At 40.7% G+C, this 26,336-nt stretch overlaps 1 protein-coding gene across 13 annotated transcripts in view; it reads left to right on the top strand.

The window, feature by feature from the left end:
• Positions 1 to 26,336, top strand: part of CACNA1A (calcium voltage-gated channel subunit alpha1 A) — a 461,089-nt gene that overhangs the window by 302,614 nt on the left and 132,139 nt on the right. For all 13 annotated transcript variants that reach the window (XM_042448340.1, XM_042448338.1, XM_042448344.1 and 10 more), the window contains exons 23-25: positions 10,260 to 10,398; positions 10,870 to 10,999; positions 16,904 to 16,963. In XM_042448340.1, the coding sequence (XP_042304274.1) occupies positions 10,260 to 10,398; positions 10,870 to 10,999; positions 16,904 to 16,963 (329 nt within the window). The remainder of the gene's footprint in view (positions 1 to 10,259; positions 10,399 to 10,869; positions 11,000 to 16,903; positions 16,964 to 26,336) is intronic.

Genomic DNA, 26,336 nt, shown 5'->3' with positions numbered 1-26,336 from the left:
CTGGGATTCTTTCTGTCTTCTCTTTCTATGACTCTTATGTGAATCAGCTGCCTTCTGTTTCTATAACTCTTAAGTTACGTTGATACATATTTATTTGTGACTCTTGATTTCTGAAGGTTTTTTTTTAAAATGTATATATGTTTTGTTTGGACATTCTGGGGATGTGTTATGCCTATCAGACTGAGTGTATACAAATATGTCAGATAAGGGTGAGAATATTGCTACAATGACATCATTAGGAGGAGGAACCACTATGTTTGAAAATTCTTGCAGTCTTCAGCACATAGAGCAGAATGTATTCACATTTACACATGCACATTACTGTCTTTGTAAATATTTAGTCTTTCTTGTGGCAAATTTTCTTAATATTTCATGGAATACTGTCTAATGAATGAAGCATTTCATGGAATAGTGCCTGATGAATACATGAATAAGTATTCATGGTTCTCAGTGTGAATGGGATATTAAAGGGCTTTGTATGTCTGACACTACTGAAGCATGTCCATGCATGAGTATTTTCATCTTTGTGGTCTCTATGATTGACAAAAATAGACCACCTTATGCCTGTGTATGTACCTCAGATACATCTAGATCTAGGCTGTCCTTTTGTTGGCAACCTCACCCCTCCCTTTTGTTGATGTTCCTGGGCTCTTCTTACCTATATCACCTTAGTTCCTCTTTATCCCCTGCACTAACAGGAACTAATTAGGAATTTGGTGTTCAGAGTGAAGCTAGCTGTGTGAAAGAGAAAATTCCTCCTTTGTCCTTTTGGCTTTCTTTTTGTCTCTTATCTTTTTTATTCTTAATCATCTTCTCTCTTTCTAGTTTCATTTGAAGGTTATCCCTCTGTTACAGAATATCTTCTCTTCCTACCTGTATGTGAGTTTATGACCTCAACAGGCCTATTTAAAAAGTGTCTCAGGTGTAACCAAAAAATCCCTTCAGTGTATGACCTTTCACATTGTCTTTTGTGTTTGGAATAGAGGCATGTAGTGAACAAATACCAACATTTTGGGGTATATCCTCAGTAAGCTCAAAGAAACCAAGCCTTATGTTTAAAGCATTCCTTGGGGAAAGCACAATAAATACTTCTGGTCTTCCAGATAGAAATAAGCCTCTTTACATGGCTTCAGTAAGTACTTGCTCTCAGGTACCTCCATCTATGAAGCATTTCTCAAAATTGATAGCCTCTTGCCATCTACATTGTCATCACAACCTCAGCAGCAGCTGGTATCAAGAGCTTTTCTTTCTTCAGTCCTGACTTTGGATCAGATAAAGGTAGTTCGCACTCCAGGCAGATATGTGGTGTATTTGATTAAAAGGGCTAAGAAGAAGCCTGAGGGTAAGCATAATGAAACACCAGCCTTGAAAAAGTGGAAGACTCAATCTTCTGTCAACCCTCTGTCATAGAGTGAGTGAAGTTAACAGTTTTGTTGGTCTCTGCAGTGCTGACTATAGACTAATGTCCTCCAGACCTATGGAATCCTCACAGTCATCAAGGAGCCACCATCCACAGCCATGCCTTATTCTGCAAGCTGCCTCAATATCCCAAATATTGCTGTTCTCCCTTCCCACTTCCAGTTACAAAAAGGATACAAAGCCAAGGTGATGTACAATACTCTCTTCTACAAGGAGAGATCATGGGCAGGTCCTCCCTTTTGACACACCCCTCTTCAGATAGTCATATGCATGACAGCCATCAGTCTCGGGCCTTGGATTCACATCAGTCACAATCCCCAATACAACATTCTCAATAGACACTCCCAGAATTTCCAAGATAATGTCATCCATCATGGGCATAGCGATTTTTGACATTTTGCCAAAACTGACAACATCTTTCACCGGCTTCTTTTTGCTCTAGGGCTTTGACCAGACAACTTAAGTGTGAACTGTCTGTCCCTTCCCTCAAAAAACTTTTTTTTGTACTGGGAAGCACTAACGTCTCTACATTGGGAAAATCCTTCCTATGGGCATCCTTGTTCTAGTTGATATATATTATGGATACCTCTGGTGTATGGAAACTACTGGGACAAGTGGATCTAGTACCATTACTTACCCCTGACATCCCAACCACATGAAATCTGTAAAATTCACCTACACCTAAGCTGAGATCACCAGTGCTGGTTATTATGTCCAGACACCTGACCACTGCCAAGGGAACAAAAACCATTATCATGTGCCATGCCCCATGCACTTCTTTCTCAGCAGCTTCCACATAAACAGCTACATCTATTGCAGTGCCTACCATGAATCCACTTTCTGTGTCAGGTGTGGCACACGTGTGACTGCCACTTCTCAGCTGTCTGACCCTATTACTGCCTTAGTGGGATTATCTGTGCCACCACCAACACTGGACCCAGCTCTGAAACCAATGCATAGTAGCAAACAAGAGTTGTCTGATTCTGATAAGAGAGACAATAATTTAGGCTCCCTTTCACCATCTTTAATCCATCTTTCAACAGCATCCCCAGCTGGTAAAGTTACAGACTGCAGTTCTCAATTTCCCTCAGATGAGGTCTATTCCAGTGCTGACCAAGTACTGAGAATTGTCAAAGCATTGGAACTAGAACTCAGGCAAGTTCAGCTACCCATGACAGGTCCTGTCTTCAAAACAGTGCAGTCACTAGCATTGGCTCCTATACCCATGCTTAATCCTTTATGCAAGTTACAAAGGAATCCTGGAAACCCCCTGTGTCAATTTCATCAGCATCACTATTAGTTGCTCTTTTTGTATCCCCAGCCTAATTCCATAAAAGTAGAGATAACACAATCTGAACCCTCAAAGACGCATCACTCTGTACCCATGATTAAGGAAGGAAAAAAACTAGACAATATGGCCAGAAAGGTATATTGAATAGCAGCCCTGTCACTGAAAATCTCAAATTAGCATCATGCATAGAGGCTTACCAACACCTATGGTGCAAGATAGACCTCATTGACCATCTCCCTGAAGAAGAGATCATTGTCTGGTGGCACAGCAGGTCAAGACGTTTTAACATGCAGCTGACTCTGCTACAAAATCTCTGGTGAGAGCTATCTTCCTTTGTAGGCATGTTTGGCTCTAATCCTTGACCCCTAGTATCAGATGCAAATGATATGGTGGTGTTCCTACCCTTTTAACAAGAAAGGCTTATTTAACATCTTAGCAAAACAAGAAAAGTCTAGGGGGGAAATAGCACTACTGAAAGAGATAGCTCAGTTTTATTAAGTGCAGTATTCAAAGAGTAGTATATATAGCCTTACAACTTTGTGGGACATCCAGGATACAGTTCACATTGGCTAATTAATCACTTATTTACACTGGATGTGTCCACATAAATAGATAGATCTCTATGCAGTTATAACAGCTAACTTTTACCACTGAAGAAGATGCATGTCGAAACGCATTTGGTTCTATTTTTTAAAAAATTGTATTTGTTATTGGCTTGCATTGTTATCCCTTCGATATGTTCTTTTGGAAGTGCTTAAAGCCTTACTTGCACTCTGAATGTCTGATATTTCTATATAAATTGTTCACTGGTTGGGATGTATAGTTTTTAGTCTTGCATATACTGGAAATACTTCATTTTTACAAGACATTTTATATTCTTCAGTGCTTTCACCTTCAGGCCTAGCACACAGCCTTTATATGATTTTTGCTTGCCTGAAAGTTGGATAATATTTCTGACGTACTACTCTTTGAATACTGCACTTAATAAAACTGAGCTAGCTATCTCTTTCAGTAATGCTATTTCCCCTAGACTTTTCTTGTTTTGCTACAATTCCTTTAGGTTTAGAGTCACACCTTTGTGCCTTCATCAGCATTCTGTTGGTTATTTAACATCTTAACTGCCAAAAGGTGGAACATGCAGAAAAAAGGAAGTGAACATCTAGAAAGTATGGTGCTGAAAAACATTCACCTCATGTTGCTTTCAACCCCCAGTTCTCAGATAATCTAAACCATCTTCACAAGCATCATCAACCTTGATGGAGTCTTACTCATCTTTGTTTTTCAAGAGAAAGCACTCTGATGCCTGTAAGGGACATCTCTGTCTCTTGACTCGACCATTTCAACCTTGTTGCTCCTTTTCCTATTTCCTTATACAATACAATTCAGATTGAGGTATTGTGAATCTGATATGTTTGGCAAACAGTAACATTTGATGCATGGGTCCTAGATGTCATACAACAAGGATATGCAATTGAATTTATAACCTTCCCTTCCCTAAGATATCTTTCCATCACAGCATCATCACCTGTTCTTTGAGAAGAAATTCACATATTTCTCTGTAAAGGTGTGATAGAATGAGTCCCAAGGTCACAGATGTACAGTGATTTCTTCTCAAGATACTTGAGGGTTGAACCCAGTTCTGGACTTCCACCAAATCAATTCCTTTATTGAGATGCAGAATTTCCACTTTGTGATGCCTTTGTTATTGTGATGCTAGTTTTCTATGTTCAACCTTTGTGATGTCTTTTTCTATATAGTGATCTGGTCATTCCACTATCGGTTCCTGTAGCGTTTGTCAGACAGGGTTTATGCAGCCCAGATCTGGGGCTCCTGCAGATTGGGCAATTCAAAATGACATGTTATCAGAATGTATTTCCATACCTGGTTGATTTCAATGGGAGCCCCATCTGCGGGTCTTCCGCAGGACTTCCGAACTGGCTCCTCATTTTGGCACATTTTGACCAGTTCGCTAAATAAGGGGATTGACTGGAATCACATTGGGGCTCTGTACGATCTCACTGCGAATTGGTCTGGTGTGGAATCCCAATTTGCTTGTTCTCCTGACCACCATTGCAAAGAAATTCTCCCATGATGTCCTGCTGCAATTTGCCCCATTTTCTTCCGCCGGGGCTGGGGAGCGATCATGGCTCCATCGGGGCTCTCTCTCTCCTTCCCTCTCCTTTCCCACTGCAACTTTGGCAGAGGAGCCAGCCAGCGAGCGCTTTCTCCCTGCCTGCCTCTCTCTCTCTCTCTCTCTCTCTCACATGCACACACACACACACATATTTCAGCCACATCTATATCTACATCTATGCTCCTGTCATTCTCATCTATTTTACATACACACACACACACTCATACATACAGACAGACAGACACACACACACACACACACACACAAAGGGAGGGGGGAAGGTGCCTGTTGGGAGCTCCGTTCATGCCCTGCCTTTGGCCTGACCTAAACTGACCCTTTTCCTCCTGCTGACAGGTCACTGAGGCTGAGAGAAAGTGACCTGTCAGTTCCAACCAAAGTAGACCCATGGAATCAATTGGGAATAAAAGGGAAATGCAGCGCAGGCATATAACACTAATAATAATAATAACAATAATAATAATAAAGTCTCTTAAGTTCCAGGAGGTGACGTTTGCAGCACTCATTGGGCATTGGAAGTCTGCTCCCCCCTCCTTTAGAGCCAGATGCCAGGATACACAGATTCTATCATCAGATTTAAAATCTCTGGTGTATGTGTGTTTGTGTTGTGGTCATTTGGGTCAGCGCAGGTTATGATCTGCCCTTGGCCCCATGTTCAATCCCAAAATGCAAGCTAGTGCCATCTCTGTATCCTGCCTCCCACTCCCTTGCCACCCCAGAATGCCTCATACACAGGTAATAATAATAATAATAATAATAATAATAATAATAATAATTCCTCACCTCTGAATGCCAGAAAAGGATGCATTTTTTCATTCCCTAGGCTCCCCCCCAATTTCCTTAGAGACAATAGCAAAAACTGTATCACTTTGACAATCTGTCAAATTGGACAGAGAAACATTTTTAACATTCAGATTGCAACATTCCTTCGGATTGCAACATTCCTTCAGATTGCATTGCAGCAATTGATTCCAAGCAGCTAGCCACATTCTATCTAAATATAGATCTACCCATTGCAAAAAATATGAGCATTGACAGAGAAAAATAATTTTAAAAAATTTAAAACCAAAGGGAAAGGTCCCTGCTGGAAACCAGAGCCTTGTTTTGCTGTGCTCCCCTGACCTGGCCTGAATTGACCCCGTCAGTCACCCCCTTTTTGCCTCCTGTCACCCTTTTGCCTCCTGTCAGATTTCCCTTTTTTGAATTCCTCCTTCAGCTCTTTCCTCTCCTCCTCCTCCTTCTCACTCTCGGATGAAGGGGAGGGAATGCTCTGACCTCTATCCCCCCCTGGATATGCCCCGATTATGATAAGAGAAGGCAACTGCTACAAAGGGAAGGAGAGAACTCCCAGAATTCCATAGCATTGAGCCAGGACAGTTAAACTGGAGTTAAACTGGATTATCTCCCCAGTGTGGATGCAACCTACGAGAAGGCAACTGAATGACAGGAGGATGGGACTCTGACATTGGATTTCGCTGCCAGGGAAGGGAAACTAGAAGGGAGAAAGAAAAAAGGGGAAGCTGTCATTGACATAAGGCTAACATTCGCATGAAAGTGGAGCCAGGCTCCCTTCTTATCCCCAGAAGTGCAAAGGTTCAGGATGCCTTCAGGGCCCCACTGGGCATGCACAAGGGTCCCAGTTTGAATCGTTGGAACCCCCATGTTATGCACCAGTGTAGAACTACCATTTGCACTCACTCCACTTTCCCTGAATCCGCATCATGTGACTTCCTTCAATTTGATTCCCCCCCAGTTCGGAAGGGTAACGTAACAGCGACCAGGTATGAAAATATATTCTCATTATCACGTCAATGCAAATGGCCCAATCTGCAGAAGCCCCTGCAGAAACCTCGTGTTTCACCCTAGAAAATTGGTACTATCAGTTCAAGGTCTTACATGCCAGGTTATCTACATCCCCAAGGGTTTTCACCAAATGTGTGGTGGTAGTAGCAGTATGGCTTCAGAAGAGGGAAATAATCATTTTCTCATATATAGACAATTGGTTGTTGGTGGATTCACCATGGGATCTTCATTGAGACATCTTTTATACACTACTCTCACCCTTCTGATGGATTTAGAACCCATAATGAATTTTCAGAAATCAAAACTCTTATGCACTCAAACAATTCAATTTATATTCCGCACGCAAGGTTAGGTTGTGCATATTTTACCCAGTACAGGACTGTTAACCTATACTGTCTTGCTCATGTATTAGTAAAAAGAAGAGTAAGAGCCAGGGAAGTCCATGTGCTCCTGGTACTCATGACATCAACAACATTTGTGACCCCCCCTCACACAGCTTCAGATACGCACAGTACACCAATATCAACAACCGTTCCTCAGATTTCCAAGACCAGTTGTAGCCGCCCTGACTTGGTGGCTTTACAGTGTAAACTCAGCTTGCAGGGATCCCATTTTGGCCTCCCAAACCTTCTACATTGGAAAATTGTGGTGATAACATTAGTGGACTGGAGGACACATAAAGACCCATATTTGATCAGCAGCAGATGGTTGCCTCAGGAACATGTGCCACATATCAGCCTACTGTAATTCCTAGTGAATATGCAGGTGTTCAAGACCATTGCTAGAAACTGTTTGGTGGTGGTAGTTTCTGATGATACTGCTATGGTCTTTTATATGAACAGGAAGGAAAGCATGTGCTCAGAATTACTGATAGACCTCATGAAACAGTTCTGGAATTAGTACATTGATCACATTACTCATAACAGTGCATCTACCAGGACAGAACAACACATTGATGGATTTGCTGAGCAGGGCCAAGACACCATCTGATGAATAGGAACTCAGTCAATAAATCCTTCCATATCTATTTCAGAAATGGGACTACCCTCAGCTAGATTTATTTGCTACCAAAGAGTGTACAGTATGTTTCATTCTGCACAAGATGATCATGGGCAAGGGTTTCACTGGGGAAGCAAATGCCTTTCCAATGGGAGAGAAATATAGATCTTTTCCCCGTTCCCATGACAACTAGTCTAGTTGCAAAACTCAATGAGAGTAGGGCTGATTGCATTCTCATAGTGCTGTGGTTGCCATAATGTTGAGGTTGGGCAGCAACAAGTTCTCCAGGTTACCAACCATTCCCTACCCACTAACTCAGCAGCAAGGCAATGTGGGACACCCAGATATACACACATTAGGTCTAACAGCATAGAGAATAGGCCATTACTTCACTCGCACAACAGACTGCCAGAAAATTTTCTACCTGGAGGTCATCCAGGACAAATCAGGTAAATGCGACGGTCAGGAGTGCCTGTTATCAGCTTCGGCTGATACGCCAGCTGCGCCCTTTTCTGGAAGTAAGGGATCTCGAGACGGTTGTGCACGCGCTGGTAACCTCACGCCTTGACTTCTGTAATGCACTCTACATGGGGCTACCCCTGTGCTTGACTCGGAAATTACAGCTGGTTCAAAACATGGCAGCCAGGCTTGTGTCAGGTACATCTAGGAGGGACCACATTACTCCGGTTTTGAGGTCCCTCCACTGGCTGCCTATCAGCTTCCGGGCCCAGTACAAGGTGTTGGTTATCACCTTTAAAGCCCTAAATGGCTTGGGTCCAAACTATCTTAGAGACCGCCTCCTCCCATACAATCCTCCCCGCGCTCTCCGGTCCTCTGGGAGGAACTTACTGCAGCCTCTAAAATCTAGGCTTGCGGCAACCTCCCAGAGGGCATTCTCTGCTGTCGCCCCCAAACTCTGGAACGACCTGCCGGATGAGATCCGTCAGATAACATCATTAGACAGCTTTAAAAAAGCGGTCAAGACGGATCTCTTCCGGCAGGCCTTTCCAGATTAACCATCCCGGCCCAGGTTCCCAGGTTCCCTGATTCCCTCATTCCTCCCGTGGCCCCATCTTAGAGATGGTTGAGGATCAACAGAGGGATATCAGGGTTTTTAGTTTTAATTGCTGTTTTTATCCTTGATATTGTATTTTTAATATGTTATACTATTTAATACTGTCTTAAGGGGGGGAGGGATAAAGTGTTTTTAATTGTCATATTTTATATTTTACTGTTGTTAACCGCCCGGATTGGTTTGCCAGAGGGCGGTATACAAATAAATATTATTATTATTATTATTATTACCAAATGGGGGAAAGTTTCTTCAGTTCACAGGCACCAGAGTATTTCCCCTGCTCATGTTGAAGGTTCATGTATACTCAACATCTTTTTTAGTCTGGATGAGGTGTATGTAGCTGCCATTTCAGCATTTGTCTACCTACCAACTCATGGTTTTTGGTTTACTCACAATATTTGAAAGCTTTTCATAACCTGAATTCTTCAGCTTCATCTTTGGTCCCTTCATGGTTCTTTGGCATACCTCAGTAGTAGTTGTATTGTGTCCTGTGCAGGGAGAATGGAATAAATGTTAAATTAAATAAATAAATACCTGTCCAAGACATCAGTAATGCTTCTACATGATCCCAGCCCTCTTCTTTCACACATCATTACAGACTGGATTTTCATTCTAGACCCCAGGTCCAATTTGGGAACGCAATATTATATTTGGCCACAGCATGACACACTCCCACCATTCACATAAGTACATATCTAATCACCATTTGTGTAAGTAACAGAGATTGTAAATTGCTTACCTGTAAGTGTAGTTCTGCACTTGGTCATCTGTCAACTCACACAACCTGCCCGCTTCTCTTCTCTTGGCTCTGGCTTACCTTGATTCATTAGCTTCAGTCTTGGATGGATGGGAATAGAGATCATTAGGTGGGAATAGCTCAGAAGCAGAAGTAAGGAGGGGCAAGTTTCACACCGAAGGACTCCCGAGCTACAGATGTTTTAGAGGATGTAGCTGCATGGGCACAGGGTGAACCATCTGAGTTCACAGATGACCACTTGATGAATCTGTTTTAGGTAAGCAAACTATTCTTACCTGTGCATATCACGGGACTGTGTCCTGTGGCTCTGTGCAAAGGATTGTGTATTCCAGAATTATGTCTATTTTACCCTCCTTTGTGTTTGTACAACTATATGCTGCTTTACCAGTCCAAGCATGCATGGAGAGAATTCTTTATCCTCATCCTCAAATATGCCATCATCTTCTGCCAATTTTTTCTGAGATGGACCTGCATAAAAGAGTCCATTTTCAGACCACTCACCACAGGTTTCTGCATATCTAGCACTGGCTGGGTTAACTCTTACTAAAAACAAAACTGGGACTAAAAGGAACATATCAAAATAGTAGAATTCAAAGATATAGCCATGTTAGTCTATAGAATTAGTCTGTAGAGAGAATTTGTATCACCTTTGAGACTAACTGAAATAAAGAGATTGGCAGCATGAGCTTTTGTAGATCTCAGTCTACCTCCTCAGATGCATATCAAAATAGATTATTATTCTTGCCCTTCTCTTACTTCTCAGTCAATAAGAATGCAAACCCTGAGCCTCTGCCTAAGAAGGAAGAAGAGAAAAAGGAAGAAGATGATGATGATGGAGGAGAGAATGGTCCCAAGCCCATGCCACCATATAGCTCTATGTTCATCCTCTCAACCACAAACCCGTGAGTTTTTGTTGCTGTGGACTGAATGAAAAATGACTTTGTATGACAGAAACAATTAGCTGGAAATCAGAAAGCAAATGATTGGAATGTGAAGATGGGATACATGGCTTGATCATTCCATGTTTATGGTTTTATTGAAATGATGGAGGAGGGTTGAATATTTCAAGGGATGAGTCTATGGATCTTTAATTTCAGGTAAACTAATGTTTCTGAATTTGGACAGGGAGTAAGGAACACTGTACTGGTTAGGTTTGTGAGACCTAACCAAAACCAACCTGAGGAATACCAGACCATTGGTTTCATGAGCCTGAATGCTGACATTAATGCTGACTTGCTTTGGTTATTTTCTACATACACACAGATACTTTGGACGGTCCTGTATCCTTTGTCTGAGATAGCAAGAGAAAAATACCAATCTACTTGATACCATGATGCCACTTAATAAAGCATGCTTTTGCTTTTACATGCTAGGTTTCGGCGGCTCTGTCATTACATTGTCAATCTACGTTATTTTGAGATTTGCATTCTGACAGTGATTGCCATGAGCAGCATTGCATTGGCTGCTGAAGACCCTGTGCAGCCCCGTGCACCTCGTAACAATGTAAGTCTACTGTACTGTATGTTGTTCCACCTTTGTCTCTGAATCTTCACTGTGCTTTCTGCTTTTCTGTTTTCTAGCTGTGAACGTAAAGCATGAAATACTGAATGGAGACAGATGCTTCCAAAATGTCTTACAGATCATTGTGGGCCCAGGAGGACCCTTGGAAGGTTTAACTTTGTCCCAACCTAAATTTTCCTGAGCAGTGAAAGAGACTAAGGCCCATTACAGACAGCCGAGAAGTGGCAGTCTGCCACCGCCGCCGGTTGCAGCGTCCAGGAACCACAGCAGCCAAACGGCGTGGTTCCCGGACGCCGCAGAGAAGGAGCGCGAAAATCACGCTCCTTCCTGGGCCCCTGAAGAGATGCCGCAAGGCACTAGTTGCGCACTCGCGGCGTCACTTCCGGGGTGCGACATGTGGACACAGAGCGTCTGCTACGTCAAAATGGCAGCGGCCGTGTGGAATGGCCACCGCCATTTCTTATGGACTCAGTCCGTGGTAGGGTTAGGGGCATCTGGAAGAGACGCCCCTTTCTAACCCTAGCACGGACTGAGTCCGTCCTAGGGTGCCCGTCTGTAACGGGCCCTCCTTCAGAAGCAGATGTGTTCCTTACCTCTGGAGTAGCCATTGCAATCACTGTTCGCTAGTAGTTTTGGTCCCACCTTTTGCCTTTGGCCCTGACCAACACTAAACTGAGACTATTGTACAGTACTTTGGATGTATCATGAGAAGGCATGACTTATTAGAAAATACAATAATGTTTGGCAGGGTAGAAGGCAACAGGAAAACAGGAAAACCACATTAAAAGTGGATAATGTGGTGGTATGTGTTGTCCCTTGTAAAAGTGTATATCAATGTGGATGTATGTCAATATGTTTTTATGTGAATTTATACTTTCAATAATAAAATTATTTTTTAAAAAAAGTGGATAAATTCAATGAAAGAAGCCATGGTCCTGAGTTTGCAAGACTTGAGCAAGGCTGTTGACAACAGTATGACTTGGAAGTCTTAATCACAGGTCTTGGTGACAGTTATTAAGGGAAGGGACGACTGTACAATCAAGTGTTAGGTATATGTGTATATATATGTGTGAGAGAGAGAGATAAAGAGAAGTGCAAAACACACTGCAGAAATAATCCAATCTGAGACTGCCTTAACTGCCCTGGCTCATTTCTATGGAATTGCTATGGAACTGTAATTTATTGTGGCACCAGAGCTCTCTGAGAGAGACAGATAAATATCTCACAAAACTATAGTTCCCACAATTCTCTAGCATTGAGCCAGGGCTGTTAAACAGTCTCAGACTGGATTAGTTCTGCAGTGTGTTTTGGACCAGAGAGAGAGAGAGAGAGAGATCACATAGCTAAATAGACAAGTCTGAACTTCTTGCACATTACAGATATACAAAGCCTCATTTTTACAGAGATTTATCCCATTACAAAACAAACCCAAACAAACCCAACACACAGTGACAAAGAAGCATTCTTCTGCTTGCTTCTTCACATGATATTGAAGCACTTTCATTCTCTTCTAGTTAATATGCATTATGTTTGTTCCCTCTGAGAATATTTAAAAATGCAATTCAGAGTGGTATAGTCATTTAATGGTACTGATACTATATTATTATGGGTAAAACCCCAAACAACTTCTTCCCATCTCTTTCTTTTTCTGAAATGCTGCTGGCTGGGATTTTAGTAGGTTAGAAGGGAGGTGGTGGTAGAGAAGGAGGGAGGGAGATAAATCATGACCTGGCTCTGGGTAGCTTACACAGCACTTTCTTTTTCAACAACTTTAATGGACAGATCCCATGAGACATCCCTAAGGAAAAGTGAGTGAAATAATTAGAACAGCATCCCCACTGAGGGTGGGCAGGAGGCACAGTTTCTACTTTAGGCTTCTCTGTAGTATACAAAAGGAGCCTTGGTGCTGGCAAGAAGATAAAAAGCAAAGCCAGATCTAGAGTGGACATTTTGTTCCACCATTGAACAGCCATGACTATAAATACCCCATGAAAATGGAACCCTCTGTAGATTGGAGACTTGTGACTGACAATCATGGAAATGTGATTACTCACCCAAAGTAGAAATGTGATTATGACAACAAGGGATGTTTCCCTACCATACAAGGCAAAGGGAAGTAAGCAGATATGATAATCTAAACCTTCTTTTTCACCTTTTACCATTGCTATCAAGTGGATATCTTTATTCCCCAGCTGCCACCATTAAACAGGCCTTGAACATCTGAAGTTTAAATAATAGAGTTGCTAATGTTCTGTGGTGTGGTATTTAAAGAACGGGATGAATAATATGACATCCATCATTATTTTCCAGTATACAGTACAATACAGTACTGCAGCTTACAATGCTCTCATACTTGGATTCATTTTCAGGCTTCTACCAGGCTTCTTTTTTTCCAGTGTTGCATCTTTCTACAAAAAGGAATAGTTCTTTTTTGTTGTTGTTGTTCCTCTCTGTTTCTTGACTAAGGGTTGAGACAGACCGGCAGTAAGTGCCGGCTTGAGGACAGTGTGGGTGCATGGGGCTTAGATGACACATACCCCAACAATGCGCCCAATCCACCATCACACCACCCACCCAACCAGACAGTGGGCAGTGTTGCAGTGCTCTGGTGGTGCAGTGTTCAGATGGTGCAAGCTACAGGAAGAAAGAAGAACTGCTGCTGAGGTGGAAAGGGTGGCTTTTTTTCTGCCTCAAAAAGGAGTGGCATTTTGCCATTTCCTTTTGGGCTGGAAAAATGTGGATCAGGGCCACGGTGTGCAGCCCCGATCCAACGCTCAAAGGGGTGGTGTCAAGCTACCCCTTTAGGGCCATCTGTACCAACCCCAATTTGACTATTTTCCAGCTTTGCTTGTCTAATTTTTTTTTAATTCTCCCTCCCAGCCTTTTAGTCCAGCTATGGGAAATTTCTGGTAGCTGAGGAGCAACACTGAACACACAGCCCAGAAACAGCCATTCTACATTAATGATAGCAAGCATGCATGCATGCATGCATATACAAACTGATACATGCAAACACACATAAATGCACACCCAAATAAATACACACGCATAAAAGGAAGGTCAAACTTAGATTATATGTTTAGCACATTTTTGAAAGAGGCACTGCCTCCCATGGTTAAAGATTCTTGCCATAGCATGTGCGTTTCCTCACTTACATAGCTTGCATTTTGCATGATTTGCTTTTGAGATAGGTCACTGGAAGGTCAACACAGGCTTGATTTGCAAGTCTGACTCCTGAGGCACCTGTACCGCTCAGAAAATCTGCAGATCACTGGGGTGGTGAGAGGAGTTAGCTTTGTCCATATCTCAGCAATATCAGGCAGAATCATAGGGATGGGGCAAAGTTAGAACTTCCCCTGAAACACACACCAGTTGTGATAATTTATACCTCTGGAGTGGAGGGAAGTCTTTAGCTGCACTCCCATCTGATTTCCAAATATCACCCCTCTATGCAGGGTCCCTCTGTTTGATTTAAACTTAATATTAAAAAGGCTATCACAAGACTCTGAGCCTATAGGGCACACCAATGCAGAGGAAGCCTTTGATCATACGAGGAGTTCCTGTAAGTTCAGCATGGGAGCACTTAGCTCATAGCCCATAGGAATCTGCCAATGATTGAAATCTGCATAAACCCCTTAACGATGGGAACAATTATGTGTGTGATATTCTGTGTTTGCAAGTAAAACAGAGATTCAAGAGTATCTCCCTTCAGAAGAGCTATGCCTTTGTTAAGGAACATCTGTGAGGATGGCTGGGTGATTCTCAACCTCCTTGCTGATTCTCTAACCTGAAAAATCAATTCAAGTCCCAAATTGCCCTGGAATAGATTTTGCCCTGTACATGTGTTCCAACTCAGTCTCGGTTGAGTTCAGATAGCCACTCTGTCCATTTCTCCCTTGATTTCTCACCACACTCAGGCCAACCCAGGTCCTAGGCTGCATTTTGAGCCAAACTCATTTACCATGTCCCCCGATCAAAGCTCCATGCCTGAACCCAGTAATGTATTGCCCTCTGCTAAACACTCTAAATCGCTATCAGCTTTATATTGTTAGCTCATGTATGTGTATATGAGCGGGTGGGGGTTTCTTTTTTCTTTTTTTTGAAAGCTGATTTTCCTTTTGCTGTTATAAATAAAACTATATTTGGACCATGCATTCTGAAATTTAGTTTTTCGGACCCATTATACATAGGCCTGACACCAGCTTTTTAGTTACCCAAAGCCATCTCATGGCCTTTTCTTTATCTAATAAAATTCCCCTATTTGATTATTCACTGTTGGTGCCCTCTTGGTAAAACCACTGTTTGGGAAACTTGAGACCATGTTAACTATGGTGACTTACCAGTTTGGCACAAAGATGCATGCAACCTGACTTACATGATTTTAACATCACATTACACATTTTTGGTACTGTGAAGTGACCACCTTAGCTATAGCTGCCATAGGCACAAAGCTGATACAAATGGAAGGCGCTTTTAAGTTTCCATTACTATTTTTCATATATACGTTCTCACAGTGCAAATTCCATAACAGCAGTAGCATAAATAGAATATGGATGATTCAAAATCTTGATAAAAATTGAGAACCTGGAAAGCTTTCCCCTTTATATTAGCACTTCCCACAATAGAATAATAGAATCCTGAGTTGGAAGAGACCACAAGGGCCATCCAGTCCAACCCCCTGCCATGTAGGAAATCACAATCAAAGCATCCCCATTGACAGTTGGCCATCCAGCCTCTGCCTAAAGACTTCCAAGGAAGGAGACTCCACTACACTCCAAGGGAGTGTGTTTCACTGTCGAACAGCCCTTACTGTCAGGAAGATCCTCCTAATGTTGAGGTAGAATCTCTTTTCCTGTAACTTGCATCCATTGTTCCGGGTCCTGTTCTCTGAAGCAGCAGAAAACAAGCTTGCTTCCTCCTCAATATCACATCCCTTTAATTTTTAAACAGGGCTATCATATCACCTCTTAAGCTTCTCTTCTCCAGGCTAAACGTCCCCAGCTCCCTAAGTCATTCCTCATAGGAGATGGTTTCCAGACCCTTCACCATTTTAGTCACCCTCCTTTGGACACGGTCCAGTTTCTCAACAGCCTTTTTGAATTGTGGTGCCCGGAACTGGCCACAACATTCCAGGTGAGGCTTGACCAAAGCATAATAGAGTGGCACTATTACTTCCCTTGATCTAGACACTTTACTTCTATTGATGCAGCCTAAAATTGCATTGTCCTTTTTAGCTGCTGCATCACACTGTTGACTCACATTCAACTTTTGGTCTACTTGGACTCCTAGATCCTTTACACACATAGTCTCGTTCAGCCAGGTGTCCCCCACCCTATATCTGTGCATTTCATTTTTCCACCCTAAGTGTAGTACCTTACATTTCTCTGGGTTGAATTTCATTTTGTTAGCTTTGGGCCAACTTTCTAGTCTATTCAGGTCATTTTGAATTTTCATCTTGTCCTCTGGGGTATTAGCTGCTCCTCCTAATTCGGTGTCATCTGCAAATTTGATAAGTATGCTCCCAATTCTGTCATCCAGGTCATTGATAAAGATGTTGAATAACACTGGCCCCAGGACAGAGCCCTGTGGGACCCCACTGGTCACTTCCTTCCAGGATGAAAAGGAGCCATTGTTGAGCACCCTTTGGGTTCGGCCGGTCAACCAATTACAAATCCATGTAATAGACAGAGAAATAGTCAGAAAGCAATTACTTCAGTACTTCTGGATAAAGAATAGCAAGTTTCCTTTCTTACCTGTAACTTTGAATCTTCTAGTTGGAATGTATTGACTAGATTAGTTTTTCTCCTATCCTCTTGGCTTTGAGGGAGCAGCAAAAAAAAAAAAAAAACCTCAAAGGTATCTCATTCTTTTCATTTTTCCTCATAGGTTCTCCGTTACTTTGACTATGTCTTCACAGGTGTGTTCACCTTTGAAATGGTTGTCAAGGTTAGTAACTGGGGAACTGGGTTTGGGCTTATAATCTCAAGAAAAAATTATCACTAGTTTGCATGATTCTTCTACCTGGTTGTAGAACAGACAATTTCAAACCATCAGTATAGGGCTGGTTAGACTGGATTTTATTTCTGTATATTTTTTTGGAGCAAAAACAGCATTTGGTGGGAATAATAAATTCTCCTGAAAACCTTCAAAGGAACATTGCCTACTAATTGCTGACTGTTTGTGGCTATTGATCTGCATTGGAGGGTAGCTTTACCTGTGCAGTTCTGCCTTCCTGCATGCTTCCCCCCCTTCCTCCTCCAGCGGCTGTCAAGCATCAGAAGGTACTGTTGCTACTTAATGATGGGAAAGAGAATGAAGAGGGGTGATTTGGACTGTTGTGCTCCCTCCTTGAGAATTCGTCTTCCTCAGAAGATGAAACAAACATATCTGAACAGATCCTTGATAGCCAGCCAAGTCCTCTTACAGATCCACAGGATTCACAGCAGGAAGAAGAGTTGGATGAAAGACATCCAAACCCACAGGAAAGGCAAATACCCTCTCATGCAGACAGAGCAAAAGGCTATGAAAAAAGGCTAGGCATACACAGCTGTGTAGCACACTCTTGAAATGCTGTCTGAACTGTGGGCATCGCTGAGCTGGCTGGGAGCTTCCTTCAGTTGAGTTACCAGAAGCAAACTTTCAATTCACCTCTCAACCTCACTTGGCTACTGTGAGTACTTTATTTACAACCCTTGGACTGCCATGGGATCTTGCAGCTCCCCTGAGACTAAATGAAAGAAAGAAGCTCGTAACATGAGCATTCATAGACATGAGCCTAATTCCTCAACACTTCATGCATTTGAAGAAGTAGGCTCAAGTCTACAAAAGCTCATGCTACCACTTCTTTCTTTAAGTTAGTCTCAAAGGAGCTACAAGACCCCCTGACATACTGATTTCTCATACTAACACAGCTATGTCTTTGGACCCTTGGACTGTTTACTCACTGTGCTACCTTGGCTAACTGTTCAGACTCTCTTCTAATTTATGGCTTTTGACCGTGGACTATTTGGCATCTGATACAACTTGTTCTCAACTTTAGGCACTCTGAATTCTAATTTGGCATGAAATCAGGACACAGACCATAAAATAGCAGCTGCACTCATCTTGTTGGGGGAGGGAAGAGAAATGAGGGGGTGCTAATGTATCAAGTGCACCTTTCTTTTTCTTCCCCCAGAAATACAGAACAGCTATGTCTTCATGGTCTGAGTAACCTCTCCCTTCTTCTCCTTTCCTCCCCTTTCCACTGGTAAGAAGCAGCAGCAGCCCCTATCAAGGCTTGACAATTACCTGGTGGGGAGGCTTGAAAATAGACTTCTGTAGCCCAACCAAAAAGGGACATATGCTCATGCAAGTCATGTTTACGCATATGTCACTAATAGTATGCCAAACATTGGGTGCCTCCACTTAGATGATCTTTTGGTGCCATTTTCCTGAACTGCACTGTGTCGTCCAACTCAGTAGAGACCCTACCTACTCACATGTAGAAGTGCTGACTGGAACCCATTATGCTTGCTTATGTGCAGGGGGGAAGGGAGAGAGAAGGTCTTCTGCATACTACTTATTTTCTGTATCATATGTTTGGCTCTACATTCTGTTTTTCAATGGTGCACTCTAGACTGTAATACCAGTAGTGACTGTATAGGCCAGTCCCTTTTATTCAGTCATATCAGGCTCTAGAGCTGGTCCTTCAATTTAAGCAACTTATCTTAAATACTTTGTTTACACTCCTGCTACCTGATTCTTAGAATATTCTATAATAACAATGTGACAGCCACTGAAGGCAGAAACATACTGATAGATTTTCAATGTGTGTTTGATATTTTCCTAGATGATTACAGGAATTTCAAAGGAATCTTTTTCTAATATATTTCCCTGGGGGCATTGTAATATGTAAACTGGGCCCAAGGAATCAAGGGAATATTTTTCATAAAAGATTACTGTGATGAAGAGAATTACTCTTTGTAGGCTCTTTGCCTGCCTAATGTATCATGTGAGTGTAGCCACACTGCAGAATTAAAGCAGTTTAACACCACTTTAATTGTGATGACCCTATCCTACAGAACCGTGAGTTTTCTAGTTTGGTGAGGTATTCAGCCTGATCTGTCATAGATAGGGTTGCCATAAGTCAGGACCTCCAAACCAGGACAAATGTAGGACAACATTTTCAAATGTAGGACACTTTTTAACTTTTTATTGATTAAAAGACATCAACAACCATCACATAAAGAACAAGACAAAACATGACAAAACAAACAAACAAAAAGGAGAAATACAACATATATCAGAATATACTATTTCAGATATGATACAGTAGTCTGTAATCGTTGGTTCTACTTTAACATTGAAAGTTGTTAATATTTCTATCTGCTTCCACAAATTTAATCAAAGGCATCCAACATTTTTTCCGGTTATTCCAGTCCTTATCCCTAATCAGACAAGTGAGCTTATCCATTTCTAAGTAGGCCATCAGTCTCATCCACCAATCTTCCCATGTCACCTGACTTTTTCCTTTCCATTGTGAAGCAAAAGCTATCCGAGCCGCCACTATCATATAAAACAAAAGTACACCAAATTTATCTTCTAATCTATTGTCTGTGATCATATTCAATAAATAACACTTTGGTTCAAACTTAAATTGGCAACCTATTATTTTTTTGAATTTGCTCATGAACTTGGATCCAATATTTTTTGGCATGATCACAATTCCACCACATATGCAGAATAGACCCCACGGCCTTTTCACATCTCCAGCATAAGGGACTGCTGTTTTTGTAAATTTTTGCTATTTTAGCTGGAGTCAAGTACCACTGATTTTGCATTTTACAGTAATTTTCTTTGAGCTCCACACATACAGTATGTTTCAACCAAATTTTCCATGTTTTTTCCCACTGCAAGTCTTGAGCCCATTTAATCATTGGTGGTTTCACAGATTCCTCATACATTTCATACTTCAGTAAGAATTTGTAAAATAAAGATATTTTCTTTGGGTTGTGGGAATAACTAATTTTGTCAAAGTCTTGGGCCTCCATTTCAATACCCATTAACCTGTTATCCTGCATAAATCTCTCTTTGATTTGACGATACAAAAACCAATTTATGGAAACTCCCTCTGCAATCATTTCTTCTTGTGATTTCAGTTTAAGCTTATGGGTATCCCTATCAGTCATAACCAAATCTTTATAAGTCAACCATTTAGTAGTGCAGATTGCAGCATTTTTATGAAAAGCCTCATTAACCGATGTCCAATAAGGCAATTTCTTAAATAACACTCTATATTTTAGCCAAGCCTTAATCAGAGGTTTTCTTATACAGTGATCAAGGAAAACAGTCCCCTTTGGATTTATTATATAAAAGATAGGCATGTATCCCATATGTTAGATCTGCTGTTTCCAGACTCAACAACTCCACATTTTCCAGTTTGACCCATTCTAACAGCCACTCAAAGCAACACGAGTAAAAGTAGGTTTTCAAATTTGGTAGGCCCGTACCACCTCTACTCACATCATCTTGCATATTCTTAAACCTAACACATGGTTTTTCCCCATTCCAGATGAATTTACTAATTTCCCTGTCCCACTGTACAAAGGGTTTTTCATTTGAAATAATTGGGATAGTCTGAAACAAAAAATGAGTTTCGGGAGGATATTCATTTTTACCGTGGCGATTTTTCCAAGCCAGGATAATCCCAGATTATTCCATCTACGCATATCATTTTTAATATTTTGCCAGGTCTTTTCGTAATTATTCTTATACAAATCCAGATTTTTTACAGTTAACCAAGTTCCCAAGTACTTTATTTTATTCTTTATTTTATAATTTGATTTAGTTTCTAATTGGACTTGGTCTGCCTTACTCAAGTTCATTACAAGCATCAACGTTTTTTCTTTGTTGAGCACTAAACCCGAAACATTTCCAAATTGATTTAAAATTCTATTCTCATTAGTTATTTGCTCAATTGGGTTTGACAGGGTAAGTATTAGATCATCAGCATAAGCTTTTAATTTAGCTTCTTTCCCTTTGATTTTAACTCCTACTATATTTTCATCATCTCTGATCAGATTAGTAAGTACCTCCAAGACCAGTATAAATAAAAGTGGGGACAAGGGACAGCCTTGCCAAGTACCTTTATAAATTTTTATCTTTTTTTACTTTTCTCCTTTAATTATCAAATTCGTTCACTGTTCTTTATATATTTGATCTATCCAACCACAAAATTCATTACCAAGTCCCATTCTTTTAATAGTTTCCTTCAAAAAAGACCAATTTACTCGGTCAAAGGCCCTTTCAGAATCCAAAAAGACTAAGGCTAATTTCCTATCCTTTTTCTTCCCATGATATTCAATAATATTTAATAAGTGCCTTATATTATCTTTCATTTTTCTTCCTGGTAAGAACCCTCTTTGATCCTGATTTACCCATACCTTGAGGATCTTTTTCAACCTGGTTGCTAATATGGACGCGAAAATTTTGTAATCTGCATTAAGCAGAGCTATTGGTTGATAATTTTTAGGGTTCGAGATGTCTTTTTCCTCTTTAGGAATTAAAGTTGTGTTAGAATCTGACCATGATTCAGGAATTTGTCCCACCAACATATTATTTAATGTCATTTGCAACAGGTAAATCAACTCTTCCATAAAAATTTTGTAAAATTCAGCTGGGAACCCGTCAGGTCCTGTGGCTTTGCCACGCTTGCTTTGATGTATTGCATCTCTGATTTCTTGAAGTGTTATTTCTCTGTTTAATGCCTCCCTTTGTTCTTCGAAAATTTGAGGAATATTTTCCCCTTTCAAATAGTTTAGGATTGCTTTTTTTTGACATGGCTTCCCTTAAACAAGTAAGTATAGTAGTTAACAAAAATCTGTTTTATCTCACTTTGTTTGCTATATACATTCCCATTATGATTTATTTTTAAAATTTGTTTCTTTTGCATTTGCTTTCTCAATCTGTAAGCTAGAAGTTTACCCGGCTTATTAGCAGACTCAAAGTACCTTTGTTTCATATATTTCATTTTCTTATTTAACTGATCGACCAATAATAAAGAAATCTGATTTTGTATCATTATAATATCCTTCTCTATGTTCTTATCCTGTCCCTTATTTTGCAATTGTTTCTTTTTATATTTCAGTTGTTCTTGTAAGTCTGCCAAATTTTTGTTCTTTTCCTTTTTCCTTTCTGTACCTTTTTTATATAAAAACCTCTTATAACAGGTTTCATTGCATCCCAAACTACATGGGTTTCAACCTCATCATTTAAGTTTTCTTTAAAGTAATCTTTTATTTATTTCTTTACTTCCACAATGGTTTTTTCATCATTTAACAGGGTTTCATTCAGTCTCCAATTATAATTTCTATTACCAAGCCATAGTTCCATAATAACAGGATTATGGTCTGACATGACATTGGGGAGCATATCTATTACTTTCACCTATGAGCAGAGAGATGTTGAAATTAGAAAAAAATCAAGTCTAGCCCACAAATTATGTGGTTTAGGAAAAAAAAGTAAACTCCCTACCTGAGGGGTTTCTTAATCTCCATACATCTGACATGCTACAAAAATCCATCAAATCAGAAAAAGATTTTGGTAGTTTTCCCTGTTTGGGTTTGATTACCTTATTAGCAAATCTATCTTGTTGGGGATTAATTACCCCATTCCAATCTCCTAAAAGTATAGCTGCATCAAAGGTTATTGCTTTAATTTTGTTCATGAGGTTTTGATAAAATTTATCTTTTTTCTCATTTGGTGCATATATTCCCAGAATTAAGTTTTTTTGTGCTTGGATATTTATCATAACACCTAAGTACTGTAATGTCCATTTTTATCATTTATTACTTCCACCGCTTCTAAACTAGGTTTAAGGTACATTACGACACTTTTTTCCTTCTGTCTGCTGCTGAAATAAAATGTTGTCCCAATTTAGGGTTTACCACAAAGTTAGTCTCTCCTTTCTTAATATGTGTTTCTTGTAAACATACCACATCCTTTTTCAAACCTTCTAAATAATGATTTTTTTTTCCTTTTTATACATCTATTAATACCTTTGACATTCCATGAGATGACCTTTAAGCTGTTATTCATTCAGGATTATCGTATTTTCTTCTAAATCAATATCTTCATGAGTATTCTTTCCCAGTGAATACTCTTCCTCGGGTTTTTTGTCATTTTATTGTCTTTTTTCCCTTCTTTTTCATCTTCTCTCAAGATTTGAGTTGCATCTTTTCTAGGAGTTATCTCAAGTTCTGTAAATGTAACACTAGATTGCAAGTTTTTAATTCTCCATCCTCCTCTTTCTTTTTTTTCCTCCCTGAAATCTCCTGTTCTAATGTTAGCTTTTTCTGTCTTGGATTGCGGAAGTAATATTTTTTGATGTTTTGCTCATCCTCTTTATTTTGTTTACTCTGTTGTGTTTGTTCTTTTTTATGATCCTTTGATATAAATTCAAACACTTTCTTTGCCTCAACAATTGTTTTAATTTTATATTTCTTTTTTTTATACCAAAGTATAAGTCCTTCCGGTATCAACCATCTATATTGTATATTTGCCTGTCTTAAAAATAAAGTCAAAAAATAATCATCCTTCTTCCTTCTTAAGATTTTCGCTGGAATATCTTTAAAAATCTGTAGATCAGCTTGATTTATTTTAAAGAGGGATTCATTATGTTTTCTAATTAGTAAATCACGTATTCATTTATTCAAAAACTTATTACAATGTCTCGAGGGAGCTTCTTTTGTCTCGCTATTTGCGAATTTAGTCTAAAGGCCTTTTCCACACTCAAACAAAAAATTTGTATATCAAAATCTAAATATTCAGCCAACTTGGGCATCAGAGACTCATATAGATCGTCATTTTCTATTTTGGGTAAACCCCTTATTTTCAAAGATTTCTCTCTTAATTTATACTCCCATTTTAAATTTTCATCCAATTGAATGTCCTGTTTAATATTAAACTCTTCCAATTTCTTCTCCTGCTCATTCTGTTTCTCTTCTATTACATTAATTTTTGCTTTAATTTTTACCATTTCTGAGGTAGCTTTCTCTACAGAAGATTTTATTTCTTTCAAATCAATTCTAATTTCTTTGCGTATATCGGATTGAAAATCTGACATTTCTTTTTGTAGTAGTATCATTTTTTCTCCTAGGACACTTTTTTAAAATGGAGGACACATGAAAAAATTTGATGATTTTTAAAAAATGTTCATATAAATGCATGTTTCTAAGGCATGATCAAAATGGAGGACATTTGGGCATTATTCCTAGACATATGGCAGAAATACACTTCCCTTTCTGGCCAAACACCACCACCCCTCCCCCAATTCCAAAACACATAACAGCACATTTGGGCATTTAACATGGCTTTACTTAACATGGCCTCTTGCATATTTCAGAGGCTTATTGCATAACCAAACTCTTTGGGTTTCACACTGAACATGGGTTCACATGGCTATGCATATTGAACATGTCAAGGTGGTTTAACAAGAAGTGGATTTGCCCTCGGATTCAACTATACTTCTCAGTGTGTACTTGGTCAAGGGACTTTGGTTTTTCTTCACTGCGCATGAGTTTGTAAAAATCAGAGCAACTTACATTGGTCGTGCCTCAGAAGCTGGCTGATATCAATGTCACCATCATCATCATCATCATCATCATCATCATCACCACTATCATTGTTAAAACAAAGCAGACCTGTACAAATGGAATGGAAATCCTCCTCCTCCTTCCTCCCTCACTCCCTCCCTCCCTCCTCCTCCTCCTCCTCCTCCTCCTCCTCCTCGCTGGACCCAGCCCGGCCCACGTGGAGACCAAATAGAGGAGCTCCTCCTCTTGAGGCTGGCCGGCCAATGACGGCAGACTGGAGCTCAAACAGCCCTGCCTCCTGCCCGCAGCTATTGGCCAGCCAGCCAGCCCCAGGAGGAGAATCTCCTCCTACTTAGCCCTGTGCACAGCCCTGCAAGAGCACACAGGGCTAAGAAGGTGCCGGCGGCGTCGGTGGCGGCAGAAGCTGCGTTGGTGTTGGCGCCGCATGGCGCACAGCGCAGCGCAAGACCCGTTGGAGGGGCCGCACACAACAGCCAGCGCAACCACCGCCATAGGTGCCAGCCACTGCAGCGGACCCGGGGCAAACCCAGGTCCAGGGACGAACTGGGACGGCCTAGTTCAAAAGCGGGATTGTCCCGCCAGGGGGCGGGTCATGGCAACCCTAGTCATAGAGCTCTGGTGCCTCACAAAACTACAAATCCCAGGATTCTGTAGGATATTGTCTTGACAGTTAAAGTGGTGTCAAACTGCAGTGTGTTAATTCTGTAGTGTGGCTACACCTATGTCCACAGAACTGTCTTATTTGAAGTATACTTACATATACTTCATCTTAAACAGTGCCAGCCCTACTATTGGGGAGAGTGAGGAGATGTCCCAGGCTTGCCCCATGAAGAGACTTCCCAAGAAAAGAACAACAGATCACTAATTGTTTTTTGTGGGTTTTTCAGGCTATGTGGCCATGTTCTAGAGGAGTATCTTCCTGACGTTTCGCCAGCATCTGTGGCTGGCATCTTCAGAGAATGCTGACCTGGAAGAGAGTGAGTATATATTCACTGTGTGATCCTGCGTATGGAGAAGTGTTTCCCGTGTTAATCTATGTATTGTGCTGTTGTTGATGGTCAGACCTCAGAGTTGGGGGATATGCAAAAGAGGATTAGTGTCTGCTACTTGGTGATCATTGTCTGCTGGAAAAGCCTCTGACTCTGAGTGGTTTCTCATTTGCATTTGCTGAGTCCTGGTTTTGGTGTTCTTCAGGACTGGTAGCCATTTGGCTACCATTTGGCAGACACTAATCCTATTTTGCATATCCCCCAACCCTGAGGCCTGACTATCAACAACAGAAGAATATACAGATTAACATGGGAATCACTTCTACTTACCCAGGATCACACAGTATATATATATATACCCACTCTCTTCCAGGACAGCATTTTCTGAATATGCCAGCCACAGATGCTAGTGAAATGTCAGGAATAAACTCTTCTAGAACATGGCCACATAGCCCAAAAACCCAAAAAAAAAACCTATGGATGCCGGCCATGAAAGCCTTTGATTTCAGATGACTAATTGTTTAATTTATTATTACAGTAGTCTTGCTGGAAGAAGGAGAAGCACTTGGAAGGGAGGTGCCATAATAATTTGACCAAGCATAGGTACTTTATCTTTTGGGTTGAGCACCATTTGCTCTACGTCAGGTAGAAAAGAATCTCAAGTGAGCCCTGAGAACTAAGACCTGATTCCGACTCCTTTTTAACCTGGACCACAAATTGGTTTGAACCAGTCCAAAT

Source organism: Sceloporus undulatus, chromosome 2 (assembly GCF_019175285.1).
Source record: "Sceloporus undulatus isolate JIND9_A2432 ecotype Alabama chromosome 2, SceUnd_v1.1, whole genome shotgun sequence".
NCBI lineage: Eukaryota > Metazoa > Chordata > Lepidosauria > Squamata > Phrynosomatidae > Sceloporus > Sceloporus undulatus.
The sequence above is the reverse complement of the archived record's forward strand: the minus strand, read 5'-3'. Positions and strand labels throughout refer to the sequence as shown.